The sequence below is a fragment of the Lolium rigidum genome, chromosome 6 (assembly GCF_022539505.1).
Source record: "Lolium rigidum isolate FL_2022 chromosome 6, APGP_CSIRO_Lrig_0.1, whole genome shotgun sequence".
NCBI classification, from domain to species: domain Eukaryota; kingdom Viridiplantae; phylum Streptophyta; class Magnoliopsida; order Poales; family Poaceae; genus Lolium; species Lolium rigidum.
The window spans coordinates 139,036,759-139,050,991 of record NC_061513.1 but is presented as its reverse complement, the minus strand read 5'-3'; the positions used below and the strand labels follow the sequence as shown (position 1 = coordinate 139,050,991).

At 44.6% G+C, this 14,233-nt stretch overlaps 1 protein-coding gene across 1 annotated transcript; it reads right to left on the bottom strand.

The window, feature by feature from the left end:
* Nucleotides 1–768: 768 nt before the first annotated feature.
* Nucleotides 769–5,831, bottom strand: LOC124664703 (wax ester synthase/diacylglycerol acyltransferase 11-like). The gene is made up of 7 exons (XM_047202159.1): nucleotides 5,592–5,831; nucleotides 2,215–2,847; nucleotides 2,052–2,118; nucleotides 1,909–1,982; nucleotides 1,583–1,798; nucleotides 1,359–1,496; nucleotides 769–1,205 (listed from the first exon to the last, which is right to left on the bottom strand). Exons 1-7 carry the CDS (start codon nucleotides 5,829–5,831, stop codon nucleotides 1,047–1,049), a joined length of 1,527 nt encoding a protein of 508 aa, XP_047058115.1. The 3' UTR covers nucleotides 769–1,046.
* Between the last annotated feature and the right edge of the window lie 8,402 nt (nucleotides 5,832–14,233).

Sequence of the window (14,233 nt, the reverse complement as noted above, 5' to 3'; positions counted from 1 at the left end):
TAAATGTATTACCACTTGTCAAATGAAATCAATTCTCCAAATCAACAAGATACAAAAGAGATCATGTCGAAATTTCCCTAACTCACATTGCCTAACCCTAAGTGCAAAATGAGAGAGAACCTCGATCCCTCTTAGGTTTAGTTGCAATAAGGCGCGAAAATTCCCCCGTTTTGCGATGAAATGCACATCCCATTTCTAAATCTACCCTTCGTTGTTCCTATGTTCTGGGTTATTACACGTGAAAGCCATGAAACATCGCATATGATAGCTCATTTTTGAGAAGTTTTTTTGAGACATTTGTAATATTCCAAGTTTGATATTTTTCCAAGATAGATCTTTCTGAATTTTTTATATATTATTTGTATTTTTCTAAATTATCATGATTTAGTTATGATTTCTCTAAGATTAATGTGGTTAAATGGAAAATAGCAGTCGTCGGCATAGGCCTAACGTTGTTACCTCACCGTCACGGCGGAGAGGCTGTGCCGACGGCCGAAACTATGCCGACGGTTTTTCTGTGTCGACGGCTTGGGTGCTGGCTTGGCCGGAACGGGCCTTCTGCCGATGGCCCCGATATTTAGCCGTTTGCACAGAGCATGGCCGTTGGCACCTTGTGTTTTTCCTGTTGCGCTACACATGTGCTAGACCTTGGTATGGCATGTGAGGAAAAATGTTCGGGTGTTGTGAATCCAGGTGTTAGAATGAATCATCATTGTCTGCCGCGAGAGACATCCTTTGCATTGGCTAGGATTTTCCCCTATGCTGCCCTAGAGGACTAATGTGGGCTTCAAGCAACGACAACAATAAGCATTCTTAAAATACATGGTTTGTACACATATATGGAGAAAGCTGTACGTCACCTTCTTCTTCTGCCTTGTAATGTCCATCACCAATGCTTGATCCATGCAGTTGCGGCAATACATCAAGAATGATTGGAGATTCCAAGGCCGATCCCTGCCGTTCTAGTCGTACATAAAAAAATCTTTTGAATTTTGTGTACGCACTCATCTCCCCCTTCTTACATTCTACTACTGTGAAACATATTTTCATGTGTCCTTTTGTTTTTCTGAAGCTGCCTCCCTAATGATCCTGAGAGACTGGTCGAAGTCATCCAGAAGTTCATGAGCATCTGGAAACTGTGTTTCGTCGACTGCTAGGACTAGCTTGATAATGTTAGCATAACTTTGATAATGCATTGTCAGGGCCTGTAGTACACAACGAAACAGACTGATTAATAGCGTATATGAAGAAGTTATGACACTCCAAGAGAAAACGGCCGATAGTTCCTATGAAACAACTGGAGACATTACATAATCTGAACCAGCAAATCGAAAGAAACGAGCTTGATCGGAACTTACATGTGGATGCCCATAGACGCTGGGGGCAATGTAGACGATGGGGTGTCCGTAGAAGACCACCTGCTCGGTTGGCCCAGCGACGTTGGAGAAGGACAGGGTGGTGTTCCTCATCATGCCGCAGCATAGAGAAGCTGCGGCCTGTGGAAAGTATACGATCGATCAACACTTTCAGCCAGGTCACAACGTTAACAATCAAGATGCAAAATATCAAAACGATGGAGCACCTTAATGCCGAAGAATTTCAATATGACCGACCCGCTCCAGAAGGTGAAGACCGATTCCATGGAGCTCTTCTTCCTGCGCGCAACCTGGGTCGCCTTCCGGACGTACATGAGAGGGTCGCTGTGCTTGGCTATGTGAAACGGGAGTATCATGTAGCCGAGCCGATTCCCCCACTGCGCACCGTTGTCTTTGCCCGACTCCATCATAGTAGCCAGCGTCTGCAGATAACACAGATTAATTGGCAGCATGAAACGACATGTGTGGTACGGTGTTGTTTTTCTGAACTAACATATTGTGATCAGAGAGAACAGTTGGGAAGGTTCTTTACATGAAGGCCAGGAGTCTTTCTTAGGTTGACAAGAAGAGTGGACCGCACCTTGATGGTCTCGCTGCCGCTTTGTCCTAAACATGGATAAATTGAGGCTGATTACAAACAATCTAAAAAAGCCAGCTCAAATTACTCGAGCTCACCTGTTTTCCGAAAATAATACCGAGACAATGCGGCAGAAGTCACTCCAAGCAGCACATCGTTTATAGTCTGCAGAAGTACACGTGGGGAGAAGAATTGCATTTCAGAGGTCAATTATCTTTGACATATGGGACAGAAATAACCAAGATATGAGGATTCACATACGCAGTTTACGGCGTTCTTGATGTACTTGACATCGTCAAGTCTGAGCGTCCGGTTCATGAATCGCTTGGGCCGGAACTCCACGCCCTCCGCGCCCTTGAACAGCGTCGGCGGGTCGCCCAGGATCGACGTCGCCGTCGCCACGAAGCACACCACGTCCACCACCGTGTGCCACAGGAGCACGAGAAACGACACGACCCACGCGGCGATTGCAGCCAGAGCGTCCCACGAAGGCGAGAGCCGCGGCCGCGACGACAGGGCGTACACTGGGCCAGCGCGGCGGCGGCCGGCGGTGGTGCTCGGCAGAGCCGGCAGCGATGCCTGGTCGGAGGCCCGTCGGGTGCACGCGATGAAGAGCGACAGCAGGGAGACGCCGTCGCCGACGGAGTGGTGCACGCGGAGCACGACGGCGGCGGTGGCTTCAGAGGTGGGGAAGTCGAGGACGTGCAGCTCCCAGAGCGGGCGGGAGTGGTCCATTGGAAGCGTGGACAGGGATGACACGTAGTCCTCCAGAGCCCTGTCAGGGTCAGCCGACGTGGCGGTGGGGTCCAGGTCCGGGACGATGACATGGTCGTCTATGTTCACCGTTGTCCGAACCCACTTCGGTCTAGGGTCCTCCTCCTGCTCATCCAGCACCTGCACGGCTGCACATGTGATTCGAAGCTATATTTCTAGTTCCTCACCGGGATCGGTATTTGGTTTCGGCTTGCGCCATGTTTCTACAAATAAGTGATTTGGATTTATGCAGATTTTACATGTATCTAGAGGAATTTAGATAAATCTGAGTTACTTTATTTTTCACACTGGGGGAAGTATTTTCCTCAGAGCTGATATTGGTTTGCTGATGGGCACGTACTGCGATTGAACTAGGCGCGAAAAAAACAAGCCAGCCAAACTAGAAATTGATTTGATCAATTTGTCTAGATCAGTCGACCACTCAAACTACATAGTCACATTAAGGGGCTACATTCGTAGATTGACTACGCAGACTGCAGACAGTTAAGTTTCTACAGTGTAACACGGAACACATGAGGACTGCAAACCCAATTACTTCACTGAACTATCACAGCGTTTATTACCAAGAGGACTAGCTCTCTGGGCAAATCGTATCGGCCACACAGCTAGCTCGATAAGGCCCGTGAGTATTGAAAATTCAAGTTAGTATCTTTAAAATTTAAGCCTAATAATAAAGGCATCCCATCGCTCAAGAGTGGAAGAACCTAGCGTCGCTGACTTATTAATTCAGTTTTGCTAGTTATCGGTTGATCGAGAATTAGCTTAGAGCGAGATCGGTTGACTGTCTAATCATTAGATTTGTATCACGATTCGTGCTTTATTTGAGTTGCAAGTGGGTTAAAATTATTTTTTCCAACTACAAGTAGTTTGCAGCTGAGAAAGTGTTTCTGACTGTTTGATTTGTCCCATGATTCGTGCTGATTGGAAGAGTTGCAACCGATGAAAAATTAAGCTAATTCTTGGGCGTTGAGACTAGTTGCTTCCTTGTTAATTTTAGGTGTGCAGGGGCAACTCATATTTCCTTTCCTTCTTTAAACAAAAGGCGACTCCAATAATCTCCTTCACTTTTTTTCTTCACAAAGTATTGATACCCATGAATCCGTGGAGAGGTTTTTTCATTGTACAACCATTAGTACTAGAAACTGGGAACAGGAACAGTAATTGTGTGAGCAGTTTGTGCTTTGTATATCCATTAGTATTCGATCCCGGGAAGAGGAACAATATTTTCCAAAAGGAGGTTTAGATCACCGGCCTCTGCATCGAAAAGATGTGTACGAGATTTATTTAGATAAGAGGAATAGTATAATCTTTAAATATTCTCTATCTTCTCAGAATGAGCTGGTATTTTACGAATTTAATGTGAGATAGTAGCACATTTTCCCCCTTTGGTGTGTTCTCTCCTAATCGTTCGAGTGGTATTATTTTGTAAATGTTCTCTGTCTTGCATAAAGATATATTTGCATACCCTCAAAAATAATATTAGAACTTAAGAAAGAGAAACAATACGTAGACTGTACTTTGTACTATAATCTCCATGTCGACGGTAGTGCAACACTCTGCTATGAAGATGTAGCCCCCGCCGCAAACATGTAATGACACCCACCACCACCGAATCCTTCCTTTATCCAACGATGAAGAAATCGTTGAGATAAGATCCAAAATGGAAAGCACAAGGAGACAATTCGAATAGGGAACAAGTTTGTCTCACCGCAACACAACTCCCTCAAAATTGAAACCGACACATTTGCCAACGTGCACTCGTAGGTACTCTCCTCGTTGGACCCAAATAGGTAGCTACAACACCCGAACCGTTGGAATTTTTTAATAAAAATTGCGTACTTGGTTTGGCCGTTGAGCGACGTTTCGACTTTGAATGGATGTGCTCTCTTTATTTGGAATGCATTTTAGTGTATTTTAAATATAAAAAAACTAAGACAAAAATATCCTCTTGTAAAAAGTGACTCGTTGTGTGATAAACAATTAAACATAACATGATCCAAATTTGATGCTAAAATAAGTCTTTTTACGAGACATTGTTTTTGTCCTTTCTAATAAACCAAAAAAATATTGGTTTTGTTTGCCTAACCTTACGTGCGCATATTGAATGTGATGGACACGTAAAAAAATTTCCAAAGTTTTTTGACACTTTTTTAGGGAGCATATGCACTAGGTGGCTGTATTGAATTTCCGAATCGCCCCCTGGTATTAGTTTTCTTCATTTCACTTTTGCATTTGATTATGTATCGGTGAGTAGTTTGCGCTCTGTACAGCCAACAATACGAATCGATCTTACCCCAGGGAAAAAAATTCGAAGTACTGTAAAACTTGAGAAAGAGGAACAGTACAAATCCGATGGCATTTTGTATCCTAAAATAAGAAATTTTCCGAGACATTGTTTTTGTCCTTTCTAATAAACCAAAAAAATATTGTTTTTTTTTGCCTAACCTTACGTTGCGCATATTAAATGTCATGGACACGTACAAAATTTCATAGGTATTTTGACACTTTTTTAGGGTGCATATGCACTAGGTAGCTATATTGAATTTCCGAATCGCCCCCCGATATTAGTTTTCTTCATTTCACTTTTGCATTTGATTATGTATTGTATGTATCGGTGAGTAGTTTGCGGTCTGTACAGCCAACAATACGAATCGATCTTACCCCAGGGAAAAAAAACGAAGTACTGTAAAACTTGGGAAAGAGGAACAGTACAAATCCGATGGTATTTTATATTCTGATCTCCATGCAAATGGCAGAGCACTGGTTAGATGAGTTTTTTTTTTCAGCTTCTAGGATGGCTTCTCCTAGCCAGTTAAGCGAATCACGGCGCATGAACACCAGGGGCAGGTTAACGAAGAACTTACCTGGAGGCTGCAGAAGCGCGGGTGGCGCGCGAGGGAGGCCTCGAGGCCGGCCCGCACGGCGGGGAGGTCGACCGCGCCGCCAAGGCCGAAGACGGAGACGATGTGGCAGCTGAAGTGCGGCTCCCGGAACAGCCGCCCCGTCGGGCTCACCGGCTCCTCCTCCTCCTCGCCCGCCGCCGTGCGCGTCGCGTCGATCTCCAGCGCCGGCTTCCGCATCGCGGCGCCGCGGCGGCGATCCATCCTTCCTTCCGCTACGGCGTGACCGCGGCCGCGCGCGCGTGCTTGTGTATGGTGTACCCGTGTTCTGGTCGTTTTTGTAGACCTTGAAGCAGCACGGGACGGTGGTGCACAGTGGCGGTCGTGGCTGGGCAGCGCGCCGGTGCAGGTGCGTGGACACGGCGCGCGTGCGCGTCGCTGCCGTGCGTCGGTTTTTCTTTCTTTCGGGGAACCTGCGCGTTGCCTTTTCGTGTCAGTTTTGAGGAAAACCTCGGTGCGACTTGGGGGCTGCCGGATTGCGCTTTCAGTACTGGTAGACTTGTCGTATTGCTCGTCGTCACGACCGCCAAGCGCAAGCTTGGGACCGGCGGAGGAAGGAAAACGCCATTAGGAAGGCCACCGCTGAAAACTCATCTCTTTTTATGGGGGGCAATTGGAATTTCTAGAAGGTGCAGGCAGGCAGTTCTGACGTGCCTTCAGCAAGTTAGAGGAGCCGCGTCAACTCAACCAGTCAGAGTGCACTCAGCCCAGAGAAATGATTTTGTCTCATGCAGGAAATCAATCAGTTTCGTCGCAATTTAATAGGTTTGTGATATCTAAAACATAACAAATTTAATCATACTTGGCAACACGAATCATAAAGCAAATACTAGTTTCCTTTCATTCTATCGGCAGCACACTTTCGGTAAATAATAACAACTAGGTCACCCAACTCATCAACCGTGAAGGCTGAGGCAAGGTCCTTAGACATCAACCGTTGGTCATCTTCACCAACGCGGGGCAGTCGAGATGCTTGCTTGTGGGCACCATCTTCGTCACTGGTGGATCTTTAAGAACAAAGGGAGGATAGTTATGCGCGTCCCTGACTAGACTCATCGGCAGCCTTCTTTCGTGCATCAAGTGCTTTTCTCTCTTCTTACATCTTCTTCTTGTCGATTATTAACTTCTTGTGCTCATCTTCCATCATGATCTGCTGATCGGCGAGGAGCCAATGGTAAGCGGTCAACTCGTCTCCGGCTTTGATTCCCTTAAAGGGTTTCTCGCGTCTAGAGGGTTCCTTGGCCGTCTTCCATGCCGAAGGAGGAACAACGGGACTGGTTCAATCAACATCTTCACAGCTGGTGTTTTCATCGAGAGGAGCTTTCGTTGCGTCCTTGGCCGTAACCGTGACGGGAGTTTCAGTAGTGATGACTACCGCACACTCAAAGTGTGCTAGGCCAGTGCTCTAACTATCACCGCCATCGCGGGTGGCGAGGCAGCTCTCATGACTTTTCATGAAGTCGTCTGGATTTGCAACGTGATGAGAATCACAATCGGAGGAGTAGACTGTTGTTGGAGTAGAGGTCTATGCAACTGTTGAGCGTGGAGTCGACGTTGAGTCAAGCTCGCTGCAAGAGCCGACGGAAGATATCATTGCAGATACTGTAGTAGTTGATGACAATGTTGACTCCATCGGGGCAGAGCAGATTGGGTCCGTAAGGATGATAGAACCCGCTGAATTGAAGTGGTAGCGGAAGCTCCCGAAGTTCATCTCTTCTCCCTCGTCGAAGGAGGCAAAGGCCGGTCGCACAGTAGGCGGGTGTGGTTTGTAGGTCACAGATCCAAAATAGGTCGATTCTCCGAGAACAGATAGGTTGTAGATTTCTGGGATAGAAACCGCGGAAACCATGGATCCAGCATGCGGACTTCTCACAGACGGCGCCAATTGACATGGAATAACCACGGCAATGCCCATATGTGATGGACTTGGATTTTGGGGAAGAAGCATGTTGGTGGTTTTGACGGTGTACAAGCACAAGACATAGGGGAGAAAACAAGTTTTACCCAGCTTTAGGCCTGCAAAGAAGAAACCCTACATGGTGCTTGTTTGCTTGTATTGATGATAAGATTACAGAAATCACCGAGATTAGCTAAGGTGAGGTTAATCTAGCAAAGTTAGGGTTTAGTGTTAGCCTTGCTTGGAGGCCCTTGTTTGTGCTTTCCTTAGTTAATACGCTAGGTTCATGGGCTTCTAAGTGCTTTGTAGCTGCTATCTTTTCTTGGGCTTCATGGGCCTCCTATTGGACCACACTCTGGTATGCCAATAGTCGGCACCCGATAAGGTATACCCACATCATATATTTACCATATACTTCCCCTTCATGTCTGTGAAAAGGTTTTTAAACCTGACATCAGTTATTGGTTATGTTTGATGCATGATCATGTAGTGAAATATATTTGTGTGTATTAGTACAACAATTTTTGCAGAATTTTTATGAAATCTTGTAGCTTCCATTTGTGTACTTCTATTTCGTTGTTATAATTCCATTGAAATTATTTCATTCTATGCACTTTAAACATAGTCATGGTCATATATAATGATCTAGTACTTACTTTACTTAAGTAGAGTTCATATATGGTTCATGCATGATACGGTAGTGTTTGTGTTGTGTCTGATTATTATTTAGTTCCTAAACATAACATGAGTTGTTGTAGTACCTATTGTTGGTGTATGTGTTATATGCTTGGTATATTACTAGTTTGTGAAGAGAACAATTTGAAACTTGATATTTTTTTGCTTGTTGCTTTAGTTCAACAAAACATTAATTTGATTAATTCTCTATCTAGTCACAAATTATTCTTCAGACTTTACATGCAAGAAGCCAGGTGCAAGGTCGGGGGTAGGGTGGCCGAGCTTAAAGAAAAGTTCCCCAACCTCATAGAGAAGAACTTCTCTCTGAACCCGAAGTGTGGTCGTGATTCATGTAAAATGTAAACATGAACTTTGTCCATTATTAGCATAAATTCCCACATATTTGCAACATATATGATGATAATACCATGTTTTACATTGATTTATGGGGATTTACCAATGATCCCCTTTATTTGGTTTATAACTCTGTGGAACAGGAATACCCTGTTTTGTGCATTTTTTATTTTCATAGACCTATACGGAGTCGAACTGAGCTACGATTTCGGGGACGTCATTTTTTCACCAAAAGAAGCAAGATGGGCATTTGGAACAGACGTGGAGAGACCTGAAGGCCAAAATAGGCCAGGTGGCGCGCCCATCTTGCTAGGGCGCGCCACCACCCCTCTTTCGGTAATCGATCGTCCAATTCACTTGATTCTTTTGCGAACCGACGCATTTGGACCTAAAAACCACTATATATATATATATATATATATATATATATATATATATATATATATATATATATATATGACTGTTGGAGATATGCCCAAGAGGTAATAATAAAATGGTTATTATAATATATCTTTGATTTTATGATAATGTTTACATACCATGCTATAATTGTATTAACCTGGAACATTGATACATGTGTGTTATGTAAACAAACAAGAAGTCCCTAGTGAAGCCTCTTGTATAACTAGCTTGTTGATTAATAGATGATCATCGTTTCGTGATCATGAACATTGGATGTTATTAATGACAAGGTTATATCATTATGTGAATGATGTAATGGACACACCCAATTAAGCGTAGCATAAGATCACGTCATTAAGTTCATTTGCTATAAGCTTTCGATACATAGTTACCTAGTCCTTTCGACCATGAGATCATGTAAATCACTTATACCGGAAGGGTACTTTGATTACATCAAACGCCACTGCGTAAATGGGTGGTTATAAAGGTGGGATTAAGTATCCGGAAAGTATGAGTTGAGGCATATGGATCAATAGTGGGATTTGTACATCCCGATGACAGATAGATATACTCTGGGCCCTCTCGGTGGAATGTCGTCTAATGTCTTGCAAGCATATGAATAAGTTCATAAGAGACCACATACCACGGTACGAGTAAAGAGTACTTGTCGAGAGACGAGGTTGAACAAGGTATAGAGTGATACCGATGATCAAACCTCGGACAAGTAAAATATCGCGTGACAAAGGGAATTGGTATCATATGTGAATGGTTCATTCGATCACTAAGTCATCGTTGAATATGTGGGAGCCATTATGGATCTCCAGATCCCGCTATTGGTTATTGGTCGGAGAGAGATCTCAACCATGTCCGCATAGTTCGCGAACCGTAGGGTGACACACTTAAAGTTGGATGTTGAAATGGTAGAACTTGAATATGGAATGGAGTTCGAATATTTGTTCGGAGTCTCGGATAGGATCCCGGACATCACGAGGAGTTCCGGAATGTCCGGAGAATAAGATTCATATATAGGATGTCATTTTATGTGTTTGAAAATGATCCGGTGCATTTATGGAAGGTTCTAGAAGGTCCTAGAAAAGTCCGGAAGAAAGTCACTTTGGAAGGCGGAGTCCCGAAGGGACTCCACCACCATGGCCGGCCAACCCTAGGAGGTGGAGTCCCAGGTGGACTCCACCTAAGGTGGCCGGTCACCCCCTCCCAAGGGAAAGTGGGAATCCCACCTCTAGTGGGAGTCCTAGCTTAGGTAGGTTTCATGTCATATGGAAGGTTTTGGTTTGGGGTCTTATTCGAAGACTTGTAGACCAACTCTTGGGTGTTCCACCTATATAATGAGGGCCAAGGGGAGGGGGCTGATACGTCTCCAACGTATCGATAATTTCTTATGTTCCATGCTACATTATTGATGATATCTACATGTTTTATACACATTATATGTCGTATTTACGCATTTTCCGGCACTAACCTTTTAACAAGATGCCGAAGAGCCGATTGTCGTTTTCTCGCTGTTTTTGGTTTCAGAAATCCTAGTAAGGAAATATTCTCGGAATTGGACGAAATCAACGCTCAGGGTCCTATTTTTGCACGAAGCTTCCAGAAGACCGAAGGGGAAAGGAAGTGGGGCCACGAGGCGCCGCCACACTAGGGCGGCGCGGCCCAGGCCCTGGCCGTGCGGCCCTAGCGTGTGGGCCCCTCGTGTGGCCCCCCGCGTTGCCCTTCCGCCTACTTAAAGTCTTCGTCGCGAAACCCTCTGTACCGAGAGCCACGAGACGGAAAACCTTCCAGAGACGCCGCCGCCGCGAATCCCATCTCGGGGGATTCAGGAGATCGCCTCCGGCACCCTGCCGGAGAGGGGAATCATCTCCTGGAGGACTCTTCATCGCCATGATCGCCTCCGGAGTGATGAGTGAGTAGTTCACCCCTGGACTATGGGTCCATAGCAGTAGCTAGATGGTCGTCTTCTCCTCATGTGCTTCATTGTTGGATCTTGTGAGCTGCCTAACATGATCAAGATCATCTATCTGTAATACTATATGTTGTGTTTGTCGGGATCCGATGGATAGAGAATACTATGTTATGATGATTATCAATCTATTACCTATGTGTTGTTTATGATCTTGCATGCTCTCCGTTATTAGTAGAGGCTCTGGCCAAGTTTTTGCTCTTAACTCCAAGAGGGAGTATTTATGCTCGATAGTGGGTTCATGCCTCCATTAAATCTGGGACGAGTGACGAAAGTTCTAAGGTTGTGGATGTCTTGTTGCCACTAGGGATAAAACATTGATGCTATGTCTAAGGATGTAGTTGTTGATTACATTACGCACCATACTTAATGCAATTGTCTCGTTGCTTGCAACTTAATACTCGGAAGGGGTTCGGATGATAATCTGAAGGTGGACTTTTTAGGCATAGATGCATGCCTGGATGGCGGTCTATGTACTTTGTCGTAATGCCCAATTAAATCTCACTATATTTATCATATCATGTATATGCATTGTTATGCCCTTTTCTATTTGTCAATTGCCCGACCGTAATTTGTTCACCCAACATGCTTTAATCTTATGGGAGAGACACCTCTAGTGAACTCGTGGACCCCGATCCTATTCTTTACATCGCATACAATCTACTGCAATACTTGTTTTACTCGTTTTCTTCGCAAACAATCATCTTCCACACAATACGGTTAATCCTTTGTTACAGCAAGCCGGTGAGATTGACAACCTCACTCGTTTCGTTGGGGCAAAGTACTTTGGTTGTGTTGTGCAGGTTCCACGTTGGCGCCGGAATCCCTGGAGTTGCGCCGCATCATATTTCGCCACCATCAACCTTCAACGTGCTTCTTGACTCCTACTGGTCCGATTAAACCTTGGTTTCTTACTGAGGGAAACTTGCCACTGTGCGCATCATACCTTCCTCTTGGGGTTCCCAACGGACGTGTACATCTACGCGCATCAGGGGCCAGCCACCACAACAAGCCACAAGCTGGCCGCACCCTTTGAGGCCGGCCACCCCCTCTCCCCAAACCCTAGCCGCCCCACTCCTCCTTCTTCCCCGCACGCTTAGCGAAGCTCTGCCAGGATTCTCCACCGCCACCGACACCACGCCGTCGTGCTGTTGGATTCAAGAGGAGCTACTACTTCCGCTGCCCGCTGGAACGGGGAAGTGGACGTCGTCTTCATCAACAACCGAACGTGTGACCGAGTACGGAGGTGCTGCCCGTTCGTGGCGCCGTGATCAAGATCTTCTACGCGCTTTTGCAAGCGGCAAGTGAACGTCTACCGCAGCAACAAGAGCCTCATCTTGTAGGCTTTGGAATCTCTTCAAGGGTGAGACTCGATAATCCCCTCGTTGCTACCGTCTTCTAGATTGCATCTTGGCTTGGATTGCGTGTTCGCGGTAGGAAATTTTTTGTTTTCTATGCAACGAATCCCTACAGTGGTATCAGAGCCGTGTCTATGCATAGATTGGTTGCACGAGTAGAACACAATTGTTTTGTGGGCGTTGATGCTTTTGTTGTCTTTAGTTCGTGTACTTTGCATCTTGCGGCATAGTGGGATGAAGCGGCCCGGGCTAACTTTACATGACCGCGTTCATGAGACTTGCTCCACGTTCGACATGCAACTTGTATTGCATAAGTGGCTTTGCGGGTGTCTCGTCTCTCCCACTATAGTGAAGATCCAATTTACTCTTTCTATTGACAACACTAGTATCACCGTTGTGGTTCATGTTCGTAGGTAGATTAGATCTTACTCGAAAACCCTAAACCACGTAAAATATGGAAACCAAATTAGAGGCGTCTAACTTGTTTTTGCAGGGTTTGGTGATGTGATATGGCCATGATGTGATGATGAATATGTATGAGATGATCATTATTGTATTGTGGCAACCGGCAGGAGCCTTATGGTTGTCTTTAAATTTCATGTTGAGTATTATTTCAAAGTAGTTGTAATAGTTGCTACATGCGGTGAACAACCATGAAGACGGCGCCATGGACCTTGACGCTACGCCGACGATGATGGAGATCATGCCCGTTGATGATGGAGATCATGTCCGTGCTTTGGAGATGAAGATCGAAGGCGCGAAGACTAAAGGGCCATATCATATCACATATGAATTGCATGTGATGTTAATCCTTTATGCATCTTATTTTGCTTAGAACGCGACGGTAGCATTATAAGATGATCCCTCACATTAATATCAAGATAATAAAGTGTTCTCCCCTCGTATGCACCGTTGATATAGTTTGTCGTTTCGAAGCATCTCGTGATGATCGGATGTGATAGACTCAACGTTCACATACAACGGGTGTAAGCCATGTTGCACACGCGGAATACTTGGGTTTGCTTGACGAGCCTAGCATGTACATACATGGCCTCGGGACAACGGAAACCGAAAGGTTGAACATGAGTCATATGGATGATATGATCAACATGTTGATGTTCACCATTGAAGCTACATCATCTCACGTGATGATCGGTTTTGATGTAGTGGATGTGGATTGTGTACCACTTAACAACTATGAGGGATGTTGTATTAAGTGGGAGTTCATTAGTAATTAGATTAAAACATGAACTAATTATCATAAACATAGTCTGAGTAGTATTTTGAATTAATTTGTAGTATTGGCATCCGTTTTTCTACCAAACGCTAGTCTTGTTTATTGAGATAGAAATACTGTTAAGTTTGACAAGAAACTTTACGGACTGGTACCGTATTGTTAAAGAATCAAGAAATGATTAAGTCCTATTGCAAATTTTTAGTAAACCTCACATTGTTGATTCAAAGAGCTATGGTTTCAATTAGTACCTAAAGTTATCTTGTCTCCGTGAAACTTGAAGTTCAAATCTGTTTGAAAAGTAAGGAGCTGAAAATATAGTTTTCAGAAATAATCAAGGTATGAGATATATGTGATATCTAAGACCTTGTTGCAAGGTGATAGAATATAATTTGGTGAGACTACATAAACTCATAAGTTTTATGGGAATGTACGAAGGTTGAAGACGCAAGGCGTCCCAATCCTCCAACTATTGGGGCACTAACGATATTCATATATCCATGAAGTGATCGTCCTTAGTATGCACCGTTGCTAAGACTCGTAGTTTCAAATACTAAGGTATAGATTCTATGTATGCATACAACGGGTGCAAGCCAGATTTGCACTGAGGTTAAACTTTACGAGCCTAGCATGTACAGACATGGTCTCGAAAAGTCGTCATGATATGATGGATAAAATTATGAGTGAAATTGTTCATCATATTAAAAG